Source organism: Meleagris gallopavo, chromosome 2 (genome assembly GCF_000146605.3).
Source record: "Meleagris gallopavo isolate NT-WF06-2002-E0010 breed Aviagen turkey brand Nicholas breeding stock chromosome 2, Turkey_5.1, whole genome shotgun sequence".
Classification (NCBI taxonomy): Eukaryota; Metazoa; Chordata; class Aves; order Galliformes; family Phasianidae; genus Meleagris; species Meleagris gallopavo.
In genome coordinates, this window is record NC_015012.2 from 76,591,672 (window position 1) to 76,613,169 (window position 21,498).

The following is a 21,498-nucleotide window of genomic DNA, read 5'->3' on the forward strand; positions in this document are numbered from 1 at the left end:
ACTGATCCAGTTTCCTTACCTGAGACAAATTCTTTGGCATTTAAATTAGAGTGAATTCCATACAAATGAAGTTCAAGAGTGAGCTTCCTACTTCTTTGAAGATGGAAGAAGGTTTTATTCTGAGTCATTGTGGCTTTTCCTACTGTGAAGTCACTTGACCAATCTGCTGCTGCCATGGTCTGGGCTGAATGGCATCTTTCTGTTTTATTACTTTCAAGGAGAGAATTCAAATGTAAACAGTAAAGGCAAAACATTCTCCCATGGTCAGTAAAGCAATACATTTTGGGTACTTTAATTTTAAGTAGAAAATATACATAGTTTATGGAACTTGAAGTTGCTTGTGACAAGAATTCTTTTAAGACAGTATATCACACCTCTTCTGCATTTTTAGTAGTTAGAAAAACTAAGCAACTTAGGGCTGCACCTTTTCAAATCTAGTAGAACACTGCCTGGCAGTTGGTTTCTACATTCTCCTTCCCAAGGGAGCTGCACTTGAGCCTCTGAAAAGGACAGAAATTGAATGCAACTTATTTAATATTGTTAATGAGATAGGGTTTTTTGATTATTTTTTTCCATACAACTTAAAGCCTTGTTGAGGTGGGGAAGGAAGGGTACAGATTGTGTGGAAGTGCATTGGATAAGATGCAGCAGTTATAGGATCACAGAACTTGGGTTGGAAGGATCCTTAAAGTTCTAACCCCTTGCTGTGGGCAAGGTTGCTAGCCAGTAGATCAGACTGCCCAAGGCATTATCCAACCTGAGCTTGGATGCTTCCAGGGATGGGGCATCCGTAGCTTCTCTGATCAGCTATGCCAGTGCCTCATTGCCTGTAAAAGTAAAAATTTTATTCCTAAAATCTAACTGAAATCTACTGTCTTTTAGTTTAAAGCCATTCCCCTTGTACTGTCAATATCAGGCTGTGTAACAAGATAGTCTCCCTCCTGCTTGTAAAATCCCTTCAAGTACTGGAAAGCCACAATGAGGTCTCCCCAGAGCCTTCTCTTCTCCAGCCCCTTCAACCTTTCTTCATTGGAGAGATGCTCCAGCCCTTTGATCATCATTGTGACCTCCTCTGGACCCTCTTCAACAGTTCCACATCCTTCCTGTACTGGGAGCCCCAGGTCTGGGCACAGTACAGTACACACACTCCTGAGGGCAGAGCAGAGGGTGATAATCCCCTCATTTGCCCTGTTGGCCACCCTTCTACTGATCATACTCTAGCCTTGCTTCTCTTACCTGAATAAACTGCAAATATCCCAAGACTGGGTCAAAAAGTGGTCTAGTCAAAGAGTTTAAAGGCTAGTGTTTAGATTTAAGTTTTGATGTAGAACAATTACTATCCTTTCTTATGATTTTTTTTTTCTTTTGTATATTAAATTTGCATCTGAAGACTTAACTGGAAAAGTATATTCAACTCAAATGAAATGTATAATTTAAAAAAGGATCTCTACACTGACTGAGTGTTAAAATATCAGCTAGCAAAATGTGAAGAGAAGAAATATAAGTCATGTTCTGTGATTTGGCAATGGTAATTTAGTCCTTTGCAGTAAGCAAATGAATTCAAGTGAAGGAGATACAAAATCACTGAAGAGTGAAGACCTGAGAGTATCACTGAAAGCACTTCTGTGATTGCTGTAGAATTCCCATTTTTTTACTATGTAACTTGTATCTGAACTTAGTTTCTGGGAGTGGGAATGAGCTGTCAGTGTATTTGATATGTATGCCCGCAGTAGTAGAAAATTCATCATGAAGGTATCTTTAATCCTCATTCATCCTACTTCTCTGTATAGCAGACAGAATCAACATTGCAGGACTATGTAATATTGCTTCTAATGTGCTGTTCTACAGCTAGTAGTTTTTATTATCTCTTTCATATTAACAAATCCACCTGTGACTTGTGTCCTGCCAGTAAATCTCTGGATCACTGTGTCTTAATAAAAAATGTAGCTTCTAGATTTTTTTAATTGTGTTTTCTTTTTCCTCATACCTGTTCTTCCCAAGGTTGCTGAAAGCAAATTAGTTTTGCTGATTCTTGCCTTGAAATTCCAATTAGCCACAAAACAAACTCTGAGTTGAATAAATTCAGCTGTGCTTGTCAGCGATGCCAAACGCTGACAATTCTTAATTAAGAGGAGGCTTTACACAGTGTTGGGAAAAGAATTCCTTAATTCTGTTTATGATAGCTGAGTGGAAACCAGCCTTGGAAAAATTAACTAGATAACTCACCCATTTTTCAATTTGTTTTTTTTTTTTCTCCTGACTCAGATGGCAAACAGCATCTTCATGTGTTGTTTAATTCTTTTTTGCTCACTGAAAGAAGTACGCTTAAATATAATCATACCTCTCTCCTCAGCACACTGTAATTACTCATGTCCTAAAACATTTAGAGCTGCAGGCTGTAATGCTGTACCACCCTGCACTAGGGAGAGGATCAGAATTGACAGAGTGGCTTAGAAGCAGTGCTGCAGCAGCACATATGGATCGTGCATTGCAGCTTGCCCTGATGGCAGTACTGTGGGTGGAAACCCCCCATGGTTTCATTACCTAACACCCACAGATGGAACACACAGCGTATATCTCCACTCCCCATAGTGAGCTACGTACTGAAACTTAAGACTGAAAGCTTGCAAATGTGATGCACGTCTCCCTTGTGAGAAAGGCAAATGCTTGTCTGAAATAAAACATCTGAATGCGGTGAACAGACAGCAAGGAGATTGTGACTTGCTTTTAGGCCTTTACCGACCAAAGTCTTTTGTAATGCACTAATCAGCATTACGGAATAAAAGATTATTAGCCTGTTGTTACAGCAAGATCAACGAGAATTGTGAGCCTGGAGTGCTTTCATTCAATAGTGTGACTTTACTACTGTAATACTTAGACTGCAGAGCTGCTTCCTTCAAGGGTAGGATTACTGAGGCTGTAGAAGTTGACTGCACATTTCAGAAGGTGCTTCAAATAATCAAAATATACACAGAAAAATGAACAAACACTTTAAAGCTGAACTTTGCTTATCTGTGGCTGCAAACAAGTCACTCCACAGTCAGGAAACTGAGAAACTGCAATTTCTGTTTTCATTGAAAAAGACGATTGTTAACGCAAGTACTGCTGTGCTGAAGTACTGAGGAGTTTGCAGCAGATGCATGTAGTTGAGGTGTACAAGGATCAGTCACACAAGTGCACGTCTGCTTGTAAGGAAGAACATCTGTTGTCACTGAATGACTTGAATAGCGAGATGAGGATTTCTAGCTGGGGGCAGGGAGGGGAGAAACATGTGGGAGATCATTAACAATGGTTACTACCATCTCAGGGAAAGGAAAATATGAGCGTTTTCATTAGTAACAGTTACCGATTAGTCTAGGAGTTAAGCTTTTTAATTTTTAACTTATTTTAGTTAGGTCTTCAAAGGTTAAGTCTCAGCCCCACAGTTAGTTCTGTGTTTTGTGCTGTTTTTGTTATGTGAAGTCTTCTGGCACTGCACAGGCTTTAGTCATGCAGTTGTGGTATGCAGTTGTGTTCCCAAAACTAGGTAATAGTTTGTAAACAGTCATTGCCAGATACTCACCAAGTATCTGTAGTAACATAGCAAATCAAAGATCCTAATAGTAGATGTGGGGTAGAAATGCTAGTGGAAAGCTGCTGCTCTACTGCTTGTGATTAAGTATTTATCTTAATTTCTGGCACAGCCATGTGCAAGTGTGCACCTTCCTAATGTACAAGATCCAAAGCCACATCTTCTTCTTGTTCCCTTTCTCTGAGTACACTGTTATCTTATTTCTTCTGTGTAATGTCTAGTAGAATGTTTAATGTTTAGTAGAAGCTCATATCCATTTTTGCTTTCTTTCCTGACGGTCTTAATGCATGTGTGAGTGTACTCTTTTGCTCTAGAGGTACGTAAAGACTCTAGGAGGTGTGCTGTAGCGTGCTGATGAAACTCTAACCTCTGAGATGGCTAGAGTATCTGTTTCTGGTGATAAGTCTTTGCTGATATGGCTAGATTCAGTGTGCTTGACATACTACCTGTGAGCAAAGAATTTGGTAATACTTATTAATCTAACCCAGAGAGAATGAACTGCCACAATTACCTTGTAGACCCATAAGCAGCAGTCACTTAGTATTCTGTACCCCACAATCATTGGGGATGAAGATGGGGAAGGGCTGAGGCATAGCTCAGGACACAATTGTTGGAAAGGAGAGCCAGAATGGCATCACTGTCAGCTTGTACCACTCTAGCCTCAAAGATTTTCTGGTTTTGTTTGTTTGTTTGTTTGTTTGATTGATTGATTTACAGCTTAAGCACTGAGTCTGCAGTTTGTCACTGCCATGGCCTGCAGCCTGGTGATCCAAGAGCTTGGCCATGCTGCAAACTTACTTGTCTTATTTGTAGCACCTAAAACCTTCCTTTTATCTCTCCTACAGACTTGATCCAAGCAACTAATGAAACAAATGTGAATATTCCTCAGATGGCTGATACACTGTTTGAGCGAGCAACAAATAGTAGCTGGGTGGTTGTATTCAAAGCCTTAGTTACCACGCATCATCTCATGGTTCATGGCAACGAGGTAAGCGGAAAGCTTAAAATGTTAAAATGCCACCACTCTGATTTGTTTTCCACGATTGTTTCAGTCTGTTGGCCCTGGTTCTCAGTGTGAGAACTACTTGTTCTTAGGCCCTCAGCTTGGCTGAAACTGAGGGCTGGTGGTTCAAGAAGTTGGGACATGCTGTTTTACAAGCAAATAAATCTTAGCTATTCTTACTGCTCCTTCCTCTTGGTTGATATTTTGTATAGAATCTATTTTAACGTATCCTATGCATTAAGATATTCAATAGGGATTCAGTTTTGGAAAGACATCTCTCAGAACCACTAAGGACCTGAGAAAAAAGGGCAAGAGTAGTTATTTATGACAGGCAAGCTTCCAAACTTACCTTTAGCATTATAGTTTAAGTTGGAGGCCTGCTGATTATCTGCATTCTCATTTACATAACTGCACAGTTAGAACAAGGAACAGCATGCTTCAATATAATGACAGAATTTATGTGTTCTCTGAACGTAGAGCTATGCAGAATTAAAGACTACTTGGCGCTTCTGTCTATGATGGACAAAACCTAAGGAGAAGCTCTGGTGCTGGTTTTGCATTCTTGATGGCCCATCTCATGTGTGTAGTGATAGGTTCTGCTATTAATGGCCTTTTATGGCCTGGAAGACATTAGAGAATCAAAGTTGTTGTCTGAGCTTGTGTGTAGCACCGTCCAAATAGCCCTTTCAGAGTGACTGTTAAACTCTTCCTAGACCTGTAAATTCAATTCAGTAGCTTTCTGGATTGTACTGTCTTTGCTGTTGCTTTTTATTGACCTGGATAGATTGATGTGTCTGTGTAAAACTAAAAGCATTAGTACGACTGTAAAACAGTTCCTTCCTAGCAATGTATAAAGCATTTTCTTGCAATGAACTTATCTGGTGCTGCAGCGTAAACTTTTTCCTCCTGTCCTATGTTTTTGTTCCAACTTTGGGCCACCACTCTGATTTGTTTTCCACGATTGTTTCAGTCTGTTGGCCCTGGTTCTCAGTGTGAGAACTACTTGTTCTTAGGCCATCAGCTTGGCTGAAACTGAGGGCTGGTGGTTCGAGAAGTTGGGACATGCTGTTTTACAAGCAAATAAATCTTAGCTATTCTTACTGCTCCTTCCTCTTGGTTGATATTTTGTATAGAATCTATTTTTACGTATCCTATGCATTAAGATATTCAGTAGAGATTCAGGCTAAATATAATTAATCTTAATGGATGGAAAAGTTTTTGAGAAAAATACAGTAGACTACCACAAAAATCTGGGTTTTCATGTGTGTTTACTGGTACTGAGCTAGTAATCTTCTTGCTAGGAGGTAGAAAGTCTGCAGATATAGCCTGTGATAAGAAATAACTTTGTCTCGCAGAGATTCATTCAGTACCTGGCATCTAGAAACACATTGTTCAACCTGAGCAATTTTCTGGACAAAAGTGGATCTCATGGTAAGCCTATTTTTGTCTGTTACCTTAATAAGATCTTAAATAAGATACTATTGTTAATTTACTTTTCCATTCATAAGAAGCAAATAATGTTAAAAGGCTTCAGTTGTACATTTTCAGAAGTACTTAATACAGGAGCTCAAGTGAAATGAGAGCTGCAAGATCATTTCAAAAGTGTTTCTCAGTTTCTGCAAAATCCTCGTTCAAAAAGTAAAACTATAAAATTCCATAAAAAGTGGATGCTATCTGCTTAACTCCTCTGTGAGTTAAAGATAAAACGAAAAACTTATTATTTAAGTTTTTTTTGTATTTTACTCAGTCCTAAATGGTAATTAGTTTAGGGACACAGTGCTTTTTAACATTTGTCCATAAGTCTTTTGTTTGCAAATAAACAAGCCAAAAAATGACACCAGAGGAATTACCTAGTTCTGCTTTGAATAGAGAACTTAAAATGCTCAAGCAAGAAATTAAGTACTTGCTTCCTCTAAAGTTTTTCTAGTCTGCTTTTCTAGTTTGGTTTTGAAGTATTAGTGAATCTTCTTGTTTTTTTCACTTAAAGAGGGAAAAGCTTGTTTGATGGTAGCTGTTCTAGAGAACAGAGAAAACATTATTCTTCAGCTGTTATGGATATTAGTAGAATGTATGCAGAATGCATGGATGCTAAAGTTATAGGCAAAATAAAGCAATACCAAGTTTGTCCATCTCTTATTGGAGGCATGTGACACCAAAAAAGACTTGATCATCTTTTAGAAATGGTAACATAGGGCAAGAACAAAGCCCCAAAATAGTAAACCTCTGTTTGTCAAACTGAAAGACAGTTTTCATATTTAGTAGTAGTGGTATTTAGCAAATGTGAATTCTGTCCAGTGCATGCTTTTGTGTACATTGCTGCTCTTTCAACTTAAATTGGAGTTTCATGGTTAACGCATCACTGTGTCATAGACGATGTGGCATCAGAAATTGTAGTAATGAACCTGAGTTTGCAGAGATGCTCGGTATTGAGAAATATTAAGGAAAAATACATGTGATTATGAAGTTGAGGAATGTGGATTTTAAGGAAGGTAACAAAAAGGGGCCAATACTGAAGAGGATGATCAGTTACTTTCTATACACATTTCAGTAAATTAAAGAAGAAACTTCAAGAGAAAAAGAAGGTTAAACTGTAATTCTGTTCAGAAATTTTCTAGATTGGAATGTCATTGAAGTTTGAGGCTTTTTGCACAATCATGTACCTTGAAGATCTCAGGTGTAAAAACTTGATTAATGGGAATTTTAATTTGAGATCAGTCTTTATCTTGGAAAATGTGTAGCAGTTAAGCATAAACTTTCTGTTAAACTGGCATTTTTCATATTTACAGAGAGATAACTAATTTCACCACTAAGTAGTGTCACCCCATAACTATGTTGGAGCCACTGGCAGGTTTCCACAGGAAACCACCCATTTGTGAATTGGGCGCATCAGTTTGTAGTAGAGAGTAGTAGTAGATTGTTTTGATGCTACACTGCTGGTTTCTTTCTTCAGAAACAAGAAGATGTCATACAATGCAAAATTAAATGTAAAATTTTTTTTGCACAGGTTATGACATGTCCGCCTTTATAAGGCGATATAGCAGATACTTGAATGAAAAAGCATTTTCCTACAGACAAATGGCATTTGACTTTGCAAGAGTGAAGAAAGGGTAAGCAAAATTTAGATAACATAAATCGATTGGATTGCCTGACCCATAAAAATCTGCTTTTGGCATTATGCTTAATTTTATTTTCTTAATGACTTCATTCTTCACTTTTTTGTTTAGCCACAATGAAACACCAAAATGGCTGAATTTCTTAGGCATTTGTAATTGATTAAAATTACACAAGGTGAAGAGGAAAGACTGCGGGTACTAAGGCAAATATTGAAGACTGCACTAAGATACCCTGCGGAACTGGGAGCTTTTAGTGCTAGGTATTAAATCAGGCTCTTATTAAATTGTGCTGCAGGGAAACTGCATTTAGAATTTGTAGAAGGAAATGCTCTGAATCTATATTTAGGATGTTTCATTACTCTCCAGATAATTTCCTTAAGAAAGATGACGTATTACAAAGGAAAACTCAAGTGAACACATGAAATTCTGAGTAGGCTACATAGCAAACAGTTATAAACAAAACAGATCAAGGCTGTAAACTGCTGAGTTGTTTTTCCTACAAAAGTTGTGGTTTAAAAAAAAAGAAGTGTGATAGGGCACATGCATATATGGTGTGATATGGAAAAAAATTTAACCATACTCAGTGTTGGTATCTGTCAGAATATTCCTTTGGTCTCTAACTGGGTGATCCGTAGCTTCAGATTATCTTTTGAAGCATTAGCTACACTGCAAATGTCTTAACACCCACTGCATATGCAGTTTTGTTGACTGCATGTTAAAGATATTTATTACAATGATGAGTTACATACAGGATTGGTCTAGCAGTTTTAGTGTAGTCTGCAGCTTTGGGCTGCTAACGCAGAGATCATTGCTTGGTTTTCCTCTCCTGCTGTTTTAAACTAGTAGACAGTCTAAGGCATACTGTAACTATTTTTGTTGTGTGGCTTCATGCCATTCCAATAATGAGGACCAGAGTAATCTCTTGAACCCATCTGGAATATGAATCATTAAGAACTTTGTGACATGAAGGATAGTGGGATTGGTATTACAGGTAGGCTTTGATCCAGCAGACCACTTTGATCCAGCAGTCCTAAGTTTCCTTTGACGTGTGGTACTTTCAAATGCTTCAAGTTACATAAACGTAAGTTCGGGTTGCTGGGCATCCTTCAATTTCTGCACTGTTATGTGTTTCTGGAGAGCCTTTCTGTTCATTTTGTTTCTGGTTCTCAAGGTGCCTCAGAGTGTAACGTAAAATGAGTAGGAATGGTGACATGCATTTGCAAAGAGGAGATACCATACCTATCAGTGATCAGAATGGGTTAATACCTAACAGTTGTCGAGTGCATTTGGGTATTTAGCTATAAAAATCAGCGTATGTGAAGACTACTCTAAGCCTGTGAGCTGCAAATAAGAAATGCTACACATCCGTGACTGCTAAGTTATCCAACTGGAGTAGAAGGCCAGCACTACTAAGACAGTTTAAGATCAGTAATATTGTTATGAAGGAGCAGTGGAATTAATTAGAGGAAAGTGTGCTAACGTAAGAAATTCTTAGCAACGATTGCCCAATTTAAGTTTTACTGTTTTACTGACATGCATATATTGTGGCATTTGATGGGAAAAAAAAGGCAGCCTGTAGAAGTATTTTTTGTCTTCAGTGACCATAGATATATCATTAAAAAGTACTCTTAGCAATAAGTGCTCATTAGTTATTCATAACAAAGTTAATGCACAAGCACTGTCAATTCTCTGAGTACTTCCATAGCAGTTATTTCTTGTCAAGTTATTCAAACTCTTAAGCAGCTTTAAGCTTAGGTTTAGGCAGCAGATAGGTTTGAGGAGAGGAAGAGGAAACACTATGGCTTCTAATCTGTATTCTCTCTTGCAGAGCTGATGGTGTAATGAGAACAATGGCTCCTGAAAAGTTGCTGAAGAGTATGCCCATACTACAGGCACAAATTGATGCACTACTTGAATTTGATGTATGTATTGAAGCTGACCCAGCTTTAACACTAGGCAGTGATTTAAAATGCTGCACTGTAATTAACACATTTCACATTGTAGGTAATGCTTTACTTAATGTTCCCAGTATGTGAGCAAAAAAATCCAATTTTAGTGTCCCACTGAGGCAGACTGAGGTGAAAAGTGGTACTTTCCTATATGCCTAAATGCAGGGGGTTTTTTTAGAGGAACAGAATGGGAAATGAGGGCTGTTAAGGAATTTTGACTGAGAGTGTGGACTTTCATCTCGTGCATCAGTGAGGGGAAGAAACAAAAAAGGAGACTGAAGAATCTTTTTTCTTTCTTCTGGTAACCAGCTTCTATTAGAGGGGAAAGAAGAAAACATTAAGTTACCACATGTGCATTGTTTCACTCCTTAAAACCTTCATCTAGTTTTCAGTTGTAAGTGAATTGATTAACTTTAATCTAGTCTATTCATTGAAATGTGTCTTCAGTATATTTATATCATTGTTAATGTTGATGGGGTTATTTATCTGCTTTAAGGATAAAACCAGGAGTCAATTGTAGGAGGTATACTGTAATATTGCAGAGAGATCTTTGAAGGAATCAATCTTGTAGTTGTTCTGTTCTTGGTGAGTGAAAGGACACGTTCCCAGGTGGAAGACAAGGCCCACTCCAGCTTTCAGATGAAAGCCTTAGAACTGCACGGTTTCGCTAAGGTCTTTTTGTTTCTCAAACAGCTTAGGAATTATGATGGTGGTCTACAAAGAGGTTTTTTTCCTTTATACAAGCAGTTATTTTCTGCCTAAGTTAATATAAGAACTGAAGAAGTCTTGACTACATTAACCTAACTGTATTACCTAGTAGACTACCGAAGCTTTGTTAAGCAGTGTTATGAACTGATGCCTTTGATCCAGTTTCATTAAAGCTTTTTTTAATAATGTCTCTGCCTTCTACCTCTTTGTGAAGGAGCCAAGAGTAAGAGTTGATAGTAGTAGTCTTCTGTTATAATGATTTGTGTTGAAGTTGTGAAAAAAGCAACCTGTGGTCTATTAGCTGAAACAGAAACAATCTCTGTTTAGTTTCTTTCTATTAAATTTGTATTCAGTGCTTGATCCCATCTGTAACAGCATCACATATCTGGTACAGCTAAAACTGCTGCTTGCATTCAATAAATATATTGTAACTAACTCTTATTTTATATGTAGGTTCATCCAAATGAACTGACAAATGGTGTCATAAATGCTGCATTCATGCTTCTGTTTAAAGATCTTATCAAACTTTTTGCGTGCTACAATGATGGGGTTATTAACTTACTAGGTAAGTAAGCCAGCATCAGTATCTTACATACTATGAGCAAATAAAATAGGAGTTTCAGATCTGCTTCAGTTTTGTTTTTCTTTTGCTTAACTTGAATTTAAACGATAATTATTCTTCTCCATTCTATTTTGAAGTGAGTAGTGAGAGATGACTTTAAGCCATAACCTATGATCTTAGTGTTCATCTGAGGCAAGGTTTTGATATGCTCTTAAAATTGTAAATAAACTTTTTAAAGTTTATTTAAAAAGCATTTCTGTATGTAAAGAAATATATAGTGCTGTGAGAGACTGCATAATATGTCCAATAAGGCTAGCAAAACAGCTTTTGCTATTTATTTATTTATTTTTTAATCCAGATTATTCTTTCGGTTAAATATGCTATGCCTTACCTGAAGTAATATCCTCCTGTATAACATTCTTGATCTGTCTGAAAGGCCAAAGCTGGATCTTCTCTAGAGACTTACTTACAGTCAACCTGCAAGTCCTGTGCAAGGCTGCAAACGTTTAGAAATGCTCAGAAAACTGGATGTAAGCAACATAACACACCTTAACCTTTGTTAAGGTTTTGCTGGTGGCTTTGTTATGAATGCTAAAACTGGGATTTGCCTTAAACTGCAGGAAATACAACTGACGTTGTAGAAAATAAGGTTCCACTACTGAAACCTCTGAGCACTTCAGTTGGTCTATAAAGATAGAAACTGAGATCTCTTGGCTGGCATAAATGACTAAAATCTGTGGCTGCAACTAGAAAAGGAAGAATTTGAGAAGTTGCAAAAATTATACTGGCAAAAAGAGATTCCTGAACTGTAAAGCTCAGACACTTGTATCCATGTTGTAACACTTTCTGATGATAATTCATAAAAGTCCCAGGTATTTTGACTGAAACTATAGGCATGGAAGCTGATGAGACAGATAAAAGTGTATTGAGCATAACAGCTGAGTTGAGATTTCACTGTCTACTACTACTAAAAGTGTAAGCTCAGTTGAAATATGTGGCAGTTGTGCTTATTAATGGACACAGACCAACTTTAAAGAATTAATTCAGCAGGAAGGTGTTCTTTGCAGTGTCCTTTGGAGTTCTTTGGAGTGAACACAACTTGGGAAAGGAAATATATTAATACACATCTAAGTATCCTTAAATGCTTTGATTTTTAAGGTTGGTAACTACTTTGCCTGGTTATTACCCATCTTTAAATACTGGGTTTACATCACACAGTGCTATAGCTCCTTGGAGTGGAGTTTTTCAGACTGTATTATTCTTAGGCATCTCAGCAGATTCTACTTCTGAATTCTACTAAGACTTGGAACACTGCTAGCTTAGTGTCCAGGTAGAAGAATGTTAATGGAGTGCAATATTCCTGAAATGTGACTTTCCTGAAAACTAGAATTGCTGATGAATGCAGGCCTAATGTAAGATATCTTAACTGAAATTTGCCAAATTATTTCTCTAGAGAAATTTTTTGAAATGAAAAAGGGACAATGTAAAGATGCTCTTGAAATCTACAAACGATTTCTTACTCGAATGACCAGAGTATCAGAGTTTCTTAAAGTTGCAGAGGTAAGTGACTTCTAGTCTTCTGGAGTCTGGCACTTAAGTATTTTGTGAACTATTTTGGCCCCAATATAAATTATTAATTGTGCTTGTTGAGCATCTGACTCACTATATATAACTGTGAGGCAGCATAGAAATTCTTGGATCTGCTTATTCAGCTCTTCTTGAACTAGTAAGCCCTGCTTAGGCTTTCTGCAAGTCTCTGCTGTGCAGCCAGCCTCAATTTCCTGCTAATATATGTTCAGTCATAGCGATATTTCTTGGAAGTGCATAATGTGAGCTTCTAGGGCAGAGTTGAACATCAGAGAAAAATGTGGTGATCATGAATAAAAGCATAATGATTTCATAAGTCTTATTGTTAAGTCTTTGCAGCTAGCTACAAGTTGACTGCAATGTGAAAATTACCTTATTTTGATCCTTCTTATCATTCTCTTCTGTGGATAATACAAATATTACATGGTTAATTTGCTCTTTTGTTGGCCCTCATTTGTGGTAGTTGGCTCCTTGGCACAAGACGCACATTTTCCATGTTTCATGCATCATTATAAAGGGCAGCAGTAATGAGCTGAATAAAAAGTTTCCTTGCTAGTTTATTTAACTGTTTATGAAGGAGCCTCCTAGACTCTTGAATGGCATGTAATGCCTGGTGTGAACATTGGACTTGAGGGAGTAGTATGAAGACTTCAGACCTCTGAGCAGAACACGGGTTATATTGACTACACTTCAAGATTACTAGATGCAGTGAAGCCTGCTCTTCTGCAAAACCTAAACCAATAGGCACTTTGAAGAGCATAGGTAAGCAACAGGGCAGCTAACAAAAGCTTGCAGACTGACATCTTGATTTGAAAAGCTAGGAAGAAAGGTTGGGAAAACAATGTGACTGGAGCTTAAACATTTTTATAAGTGTTGTCTTCTAGGATTTGCTCAGTGGGTGAATTTTAGAGAAAATTGTTTGAGGATAGTCAGGAATCTAGATAAGGTGTGTTTGGTTCACTGATGCTGCCCTTTGAGGCAACAGTAGATGGCCAGAATGTCCTGTCTGATTTGCAGTAGGGAGAATGAATTTTTCCAAGGTGGAAGAGTTAATAATGTGAGTTGATAAAGGTGATGGAATTACTGCTGGAAAGATAGGGACATCTGCATGTGAAAACACTGTAGTCTTTTTCTAAAGACAAAGTGCATTAGAGTTTGAAGTGTATACCACTGTTCTATCAAGATTAATGTCTGCTGTGATGGAATAATGTGCTTATGTTTTACCTCCTTTTTTAAAAATCCACAGCAAGTTGGAATTGACAAAGGTGATATCCCCGATCTTACACAGGTAAGACTCTCTTGTAATCTTTTTGGTCTGTGTAATAAACATTTAATAATAAGTGCACCAGGAATCTAAATACTTACAGGAAATCAATATTTTCAAGCACTCCAAATTTGCAAATAAGAAAAGAACTGTCAAAAGCTGTTTATGAAGACTAATATAAGTAGATTAATGTCTTTCCTGATCTCTTCTAACCTGTAGCTGAAGGGTGAGCCGTGTTGCTCTTTCCTTGCTGAAGGACAGACTCTCACAGTTGTAGAACATGTTTGTCTGTGACAAGAAATTACATGAATGTTGCGATTATGATTGCTTCATAGTCTCTCCGTGACACTGTAGTGGTCCAGAGATGAAATTTGGAGCAGCAATAACATTCCTGTCTCAGTCTAGGTACACCAAACAGAAGTCACGATTTTATTGTGGAACTGTCAGTATACAACAAAACTTGCACACCAAAATTCACCAGTGCTGTAGTTGCTTGAATTCTATTGCACTGGCACATTTTCAGTAGGCTTTGTGTTTAATGTGAAAAGGATATTTACGTGGAGAAGAGGATACATACAAAGGAGTTTGGAATTTCGGTAGTTTCAGTGCCAATAAAATAGGATCAGAAGCAAAACTGCATAGCAGTTGTAAATCTTAAGCATTCATAACCCATAAATGTTAAGTTTTTGTGAAGCCTCTAGAAAACCTGGTTTAAATTGACATCCGAATAGTGGTTCTCTTTGGTAAAAAAAAAAAGTGAGTTATTAAGTCTGAAACTCAGATGCCATGTGAAGGTGAAGAATTTTAATCCTTATAGCCCTGTAGCATCCCATAATTTCTACCCACTCTTCTTCAGGTGCAGAAACAGAGTTGTAGTAGTGTTTGGAATGCAAAACTCAGTTCTGAAGTAGATAAAGGAGGATGTTCAGCCAAATTTGTAACTAATGGGCTCTTTTTTTTTTAAACAAGGTCATATATTAGTCGTATATTAGTCATATACCAAGTCCTTGAACCAGAAGAAGTCATCTTAAGCTGGGTTAACAAAATATGCTTTATCTGCTCCTGCTTTTGTTGCATCTGTCTAGTGGAAAGCCTGCCTGCTAGAATGCACTAGCCTTGCTCCACTGTATTCAGTTGCTACAGTTGCTCAGTTACTATTTAGTTGCTGCTACCTCTGTATCTGAGGCCAGTCAGTGGAGGTCTTTAGTTACATCTGTATCTGTTATTGAGGTGTATTTCACCTCAAGTATCAAGGTTTTGACCAAGAATAGCCGTTTTTGGGGCCAACTGGAAAAACTGGTGACTGACTAGTGTTGCCAGAAAATGCTCCTCAGGCAGGAACAGGAAGCTGACTGCTAATCTAATACATTTATTATGCAGGGAACTGCGTAATAATTTATTCTGGGATTGATAACTGCCACACATGGCTATTTGATAGCAAACCTAAATCTCAAACTATATAATCATAGCTGAGTTCTCCTAATAGCTGTTCGGGACTTGCTTGCTGAAGCTCATTTGCAACACTCTGTAGATTCTGCAAAGACCTAGGCAGTGCATTTCAATGAGAAGAAAGTAAAAGTGAATAATTAAACTGAATTCCAATTAATAAGTTTTATATGTAATTACATATAATAATTTCAGGTAACGAAGTTGAAATATCAGTGGTATACCTGAATTCCTAAAAGAAACGTAGAATCACAGAATCACAGAATGGCTTGGGTTGGAAGGAACCTTAAAGCCCATCTAGTTCCAACCCTGTGCTGTGGACAGGGCTGACCCCCACCAGCTCAGGCTGCCAAGGACACCATCCAGCCTGGCCTTGAATGCCTCCAGGGATTCTCTGGGCAGCTGTGCCAGTGCCTCACCACAATCTGAAGACAAAATTTCCTCTTAACATTTGATCTTAATCACCCTTCTTCTGGATTAAAACCATTCCCCCTTGGCCTATCCTTATCAGACCAGTAGTCAGTATTATTTCATAAGAAATTGGCAATGTTGACATTTGATGTGCCTGAATATATTTTAAACCAAGAAAATGGTTACAATATTGAAATAGTTGATAGTTGTCATCTTTGAACTTTCTGGTTGGCTGCAAGGTTTTGGAAGCTGAGGAGGCATCGTGGAATTTTGGCTCATTTTCAGCTATAAGCAAATATTGAAATACGGAGTTTTCCCCCAGATAGCTAGTGAGTAACCCATAGCTATAGTTCCCCAGTGATGTTGGCTAGCAGATTAATCTAACTGAAGCAATATCCAGAGGAAATTAAGTGATGTTCAGAGTCACAAATAAGATACCAGGCAATATTTAATTTCCGAAGTAGGTAGAAATTTTTCTAAAGCTGCTTCTGTTAATTCTGCTTGCTAGATGAGTTTTGTGTTTTCTAGTCTTTTCTGAAACCTGTAAGTAATGTACTGAAAAGATAGTGAAATTGTGTAGAGCTACAGTTTGTAAGAGGAAAAAGTCATGGATTTTTTTTAGTATTTATTTATTTATTTGTTTGTTTGTTTGTTTTTGAAACATAGCTTTTTGCTTATATGGCTTACAGGCACAGTTTGTTTCTTGTGCTGTAGCCTTATTAAATAAGTAGAAGTCTGAGTCTCTCCATCAGTTAATGAAAGACTTAGTAACAAGTGTTATTCAGGAGCAAGAAAGAGACAAACAATTCATTTGTTTTTAGCCAAATTCTTTATTGTGCATACATTCTTAGAAAATGAACAGACCTGTGTATGAAATAGCAGTAATGGTTAAGATGGTGCTGCATTGTGTATGTACATGGGATGTATTTGAAATCAAGCCACCAATTAAGGATTTTTGGGCACTTAAAATTTTTGCATGTGTTAAAACTTACCACTCAATTTAATATCCAAATTAATATAAAAAACACTATAAATACAGTTAGGTCTGCATAACTACTAGGTACTAAGCATCCTGAAGCATCCACTCTAGGCAGACATTATGTTTTCAGCATAATGTGCATATAAGCAGTAGAAAGTCTGTTTGCAAGCCAAGCAGTTTGGCTTATTTATTGATTCATTTTAAATTCATGTGTATACCCTGGAATTAAAGACATTATTTATGAAAAACACCATAGGTTTTGCTGTCAGGAGTTCTGGTTGATCTGAAACACACTGATAAAGAGAATTCCCCTTTTAAAGACAGTACCAGTGATGAAACGGTAACCGTGATGAAATACTTCACTGTTATGCTCTGCTGTATCTCTCAAGGGTTTCCTTCGTGAATGTTGATCTTGTAGAATTCTACTTATCTGGACACTATTTTTATATTGAAATAGATAAGTGCCCTGTCATTTGTATTTATAACTACTTTTCTTAACTACCATTGTAACAGCAAGTGCCTGCCTGGGGATATTACCAATGAAGAGGTTGCTTAAAATAAAACCTAAGATCAGGGAGTCTTGTAAAATGCTTGGTTTTTGTCAATATCCAAAGAAGTAATCTTGCTAAATTTTGACTTACCTGCTGGGCTCAGTAATCTGTGCCTAGTTTTGAGAAGACATAACTGAAAGTTGGTATTGGGATGTTGGGAGTATTAAATCAACAGTAACTGATTTTGGGGGCATTGGAAAAGTCTTTTAGCTTGTTTTATTTAGATAATTTTTTTGCAACCCTTTGGTGTTAAATGATGTGTTGGAGATCTCACTAAAACCAGAACTGAAGGGATGACCTCCAATGTATTATTCTTATACTTGGCCCTTTGGATGCCTGTGCTGTTGTCAATGTTTAAAACTGACTCAAAGCATGGTGAGCACATCCTGGATTCTGGCTGTAGGCTGTGTTTGGTAAAGTGAAATGCTTTCCCTCTGCAAATTTTGACACAATATTATCTTTCAAAATCTCTTTACCTGAATAGCATGAAAATCCACTACTTTCAGTGTTATAATAACAGCATGAGTGCGCACATGGTGAACTTCAGAGAAGTTGTGCTAGATTTCTAGTATCATCGGGTCAAAGTAATCTCTTTTAAAAATGTGACTTCCTCTTTGCTTTCAAGGCTCCTAGCAGTCTTATGGAAACCCTTGAGCAGCATCTGAACTCACTGGAAGGAAAAAAACCTGGCAACAAGTAGGTACATGTTTTGAGAACTTTCCTCAAGGCAGAATATTAACAATTTGAGACTAGCTAATATTTAGGTTTGCGTCCCAATCGACTTTAGCCACTTAGCTGGAAAATAAGCTGTGGTAGGACTCGGCTTTTCCTTTCCCTTACAAAGTTGTCTTAGTGCCATCTGTTTTTCTTACTGGGGTGGGGGATGGGGGAGAGATACTGAACAGCTCCACACTTTTCATAATGAAGTAAAACTAACTGTGGAGCTGACCTGGAAGGAACTATTTTCCTCTGCTGCCAAGGGTTTTATTGTTAAAACTGATTTGTTTTCTAATGGCTTTGCATCCTCTTACTAGATGCTTGTCATGGCTAACTCTAGGAAGGATTAAGCTAAAATTTTGTTTTCTCTTTTGCTGTTGCTTCCCTTGCAATTTAGTGAAGGGTAAGTACATATGTTTACATATCACTTGCATGCAAGCATGGTTTTGGTGCTTTTTCTGTTTTGTTTTTAAGATGGCTTGAACAATTAGATAACTTCATGAAATTGTACCCTAAGCTATTTTTAGTCATTTCTGTCTTAACTCTGGATTTTCTAACCCATCCTACAGCTCACGTAATGTATCCAATTCAATTAACCTATAGGATGGATGCTAGTTTAATACTGGCACAATTTTTTACTTCAGCTCCTCTTTTTTTAGTTAGCATGATTGTAATTCTTCATTTCTTAGATCAAAGCAGCTCTAAAAATGATTAGCAGTATGTTCATACCTCATGATAATGAAAGTAAACAAATGCACTGACATATATTCTAATTTATGACTAAGGCTCTATGGATTAAGATTGTTGTGAGTATTCTTGCATGTAAGAGAATTCTCAGCTTGGGACTTTCCTACTCTTTCCCTACTTTTAAACATTATTTTAAAGTCACCCTGACTTCCTTTAAAGAACAGACTTTGGAAATTGGCTGATACATTCTCAGAAGACTTATTTTTGGTAACTGCTTCCCTATTGGTTTTATTCTGCTACCCTTGCAGGATTTTATAATACAGCTATATCTTGCCCCAATAATTCTTTTCTACTGACTTTTGTAGACCCTAAGGCAAGACATTTGCATGCATCTCTGCCTTTCTTCCATTAAGTAGAGCTTGTTTAAAAGGCAGAATAATCCAGTGATACCAATTAACTAAAAAGATTCATTTAAGCTTTGAAGTAACAATTTGCATTCCTTGTCTAAATTGACACATGAAGTCTGAGAAATGGAGACGGCGTGCAGTTGTAGAAATCTTCTCACAGCTGTGATGCTTAGTTTTTGGTCTTTTTGCATGTGTTTTAAGTACAAGAAACAAGTTTGCAAAAGTGTACTTAAAATCTCTGCCCCCTTTTCCTTCCCCCTAGATCTGGGGCTCCTTCTCCTCTGAGCAAGGTAAGTACTGCCACTTGCTGTACTCATTAATAATTGCTCATGTGATATAGCATAAAGGCATAAAGAGTTAAGTTTTTATCTCCTAATTTGTTTTTTAGGGCTTGGTCACCTAGGCTGTACCTGAATGACAAAGTTGCATCTTTAGATGGGCTTGTAAATAACAGCTTCATAAAAACACTTTGGTGATCTGCAGGGCGATGCTGCCTAGACCAGTGCAGGATGCTAAGCAGCTTTGCTAGGGGTTGATGGTCATGCTTTGTGAAAGCCTAAGACACTCATACCTTTATCCCAACTTTTTTTTTTTTAATCTTCGTCAGTGAGACAGTTGCTCTGTTCTCTTTCTTCTCTAGATTCTTCTCTCCATTTTCAGCTTTTTATGAGAAAATGCTGACTCTTTCTCGTCCTAAAAAAGTATATGGTTTTAAACTGTAATCTGATATGCCTACTTTAGGAATTCTTTATTAGTGCGACTGCTCACTGTAAAGCTAGTCTTGCCAGTGAAAACATCTTGGTTAGAGTGCCAGATAAACTAATGAGCTTTACAGTGTTAGTAATATTAGTTCCTGCTGTACCTGAATGACCACTGCATGTCATAACTACATGCTTAATAACAAGAGTTGTGTAGGAAGAACTGAATGCAAATTTCTGAATCTGAAGGAGAAGGCTGTTCAGCAGTCGATTCTAACTGAAAGCTCTTAAATATACTTCCGAAAGCCCTTAGGTTGTTTTTAAAAGGGCTTTTTTCTAATACTGTAGCAGTTGATGAAAAATACATTATAATCACACACAGAATCATACACAGAATCACCAAGGTTGAAAAGGCCTCCATGATCATCCAATCCAACCATCCACTTACTACCAATATTTCCCCACTAAATCATGTTCATCTGTACTACATCTAAACACTTCTTGAACACCTCCAGGGATAGTTGACTTCACTACCTCTGTGGGCAACCCACTCCTGCACCTGACCACTATTCCAGAGAAGGAATTTTTCCAGACATTCAACCTGAATCTCCCCTGGTGATTCAGGGGAATCTCTAGTCCTATCACTAGTTTCTCTAGCCCTATCACTAGCTTCGCGGGAGAAGAGGCTGAGTCCCACCTTGTCACAGTCTCCTTTCGGGGAGTTGTAGAGAGCAATAAGGTCTCCCCCGGGGCTCCTCTTCTCCAGACTAAACAATTCCAGTTCCCTAAGATTTGTGCTCCAGTGCCCTCACAGCTTTACTGCCCTTCTTTGGAGACACTCCAAGGCCTCAGTATCTTTCTTGTAGTGAGGGGCCCAAAACTGAACACAGTAATAAAGGTGCAGTCTCACCAGAGTTGAGTACAAATTGACAATCACTTTCCTGCCCCTGCTGGTGGCGCTATTTCTGATACAAGCCAAGATGTCATTGGCCTTGGCCACCTGGGCGCACTGCGGGCTCATGTTCAGCTGAGCATCTGCCAACAACCCCAGGTTCATTTCTTCCACACAGTCTTTCAGCCTTTCTGCCCCAAGGTTGTAGCATTGCCCGGGGTTGTGGCCAAAGTACAGGACCCAGCACATGATCTTGTTGGACTTCATCCCATTTGCCTCAGCCTTGTAATCTAGCCTCTCCAGATCCCTCTAAAGGGCCTTCCTACCCCCAGGGAAATCTATACTTCCTGCCAACTTGGTGTCATCTGGAAACTTACTGAGGGTGCACTCACTTCCCTCATCCAGGTCATCAATAAAGATATTGAACACGACAGGCCCTAATAGCAACCCCTGGGGAACACCATCTGTGACCAGCTGCCAGCTGGATTTAACTCTGTTCACCACCAAATGATTCAGAAAGTGTTCTTACAACTTTAGGTAAACCTTCTGTATGTATATGAAAACCATTCTAGTCTCAAAGGCTTGAGAAAAGTTGAGAAATCATATATCTATCCCTTGTTAGCATTCTGATGATGAGATTGCAGTATGGAAGATGGAAGAAAATTACTTCAAATTTGCCATGCTTTTTTCATTTTTGAAAGCTGTCAGAATGGTAAATAGTAAGACTTGTTTTCCTTTTACGAGGAAAAGTATCTCTAGTGAGCCAAGGGAACAAAGCTCATAGTATCTTTTAGAATTAAATAGGCATGCCTCAAGGAAATGTGATTCTTCAAGGGCACAGAAAAATTGCAACGTACTATGCTGAATGTCAGTTCTTGCAACACTTAAGATATCCTTAAGCTCCAGAACTGGTGGTGCAATTATTACAAAATCATAGACTGAGCTTTTCATTG

General features: G+C 37.9%; 1 protein-coding gene across 12 annotated transcripts in view; it reads left to right on the plus strand.

Annotated features, from left to right (window-relative positions):
- The window catches only part of SNAP91 (synaptosome associated protein 91), a 71,215-nt gene that overhangs the window by 14,882 nt on the left and 34,835 nt on the right, over nucleotides 1–21,498 (plus strand). For 8 of the 12 annotated variants that reach the window (XM_031552543.1, XM_031552546.1, XM_031552545.1 and 5 more), the window contains 10 exons: nucleotides 4,417–4,559; nucleotides 5,930–6,005; nucleotides 7,579–7,681; nucleotides 9,516–9,609; nucleotides 10,798–10,909; nucleotides 12,360–12,466; nucleotides 13,740–13,781; nucleotides 17,770–17,840; nucleotides 18,259–18,264; nucleotides 19,218–19,245. In XM_031552543.1, coding sequence (XP_031408403.1) covers nucleotides 4,417–4,559; nucleotides 5,930–6,005; nucleotides 7,579–7,681; nucleotides 9,516–9,609; nucleotides 10,798–10,909; nucleotides 12,360–12,466; nucleotides 13,740–13,781; nucleotides 17,770–17,840; nucleotides 18,259–18,264; nucleotides 19,218–19,245 — 782 coding nt within the window. The remainder of the gene's footprint in view (nucleotides 1–4,416; nucleotides 4,560–5,929; nucleotides 6,006–7,578; nucleotides 7,682–9,515; nucleotides 9,610–10,797; nucleotides 10,910–12,359; nucleotides 12,467–13,739; nucleotides 13,782–17,769; nucleotides 17,841–18,258; nucleotides 18,265–19,217; nucleotides 19,246–21,498) is intronic. The other 4 variants (XM_031552544.1, XM_031552551.1, XM_010707668.3 and 1 more) reach the window with 1 other exon arrangement.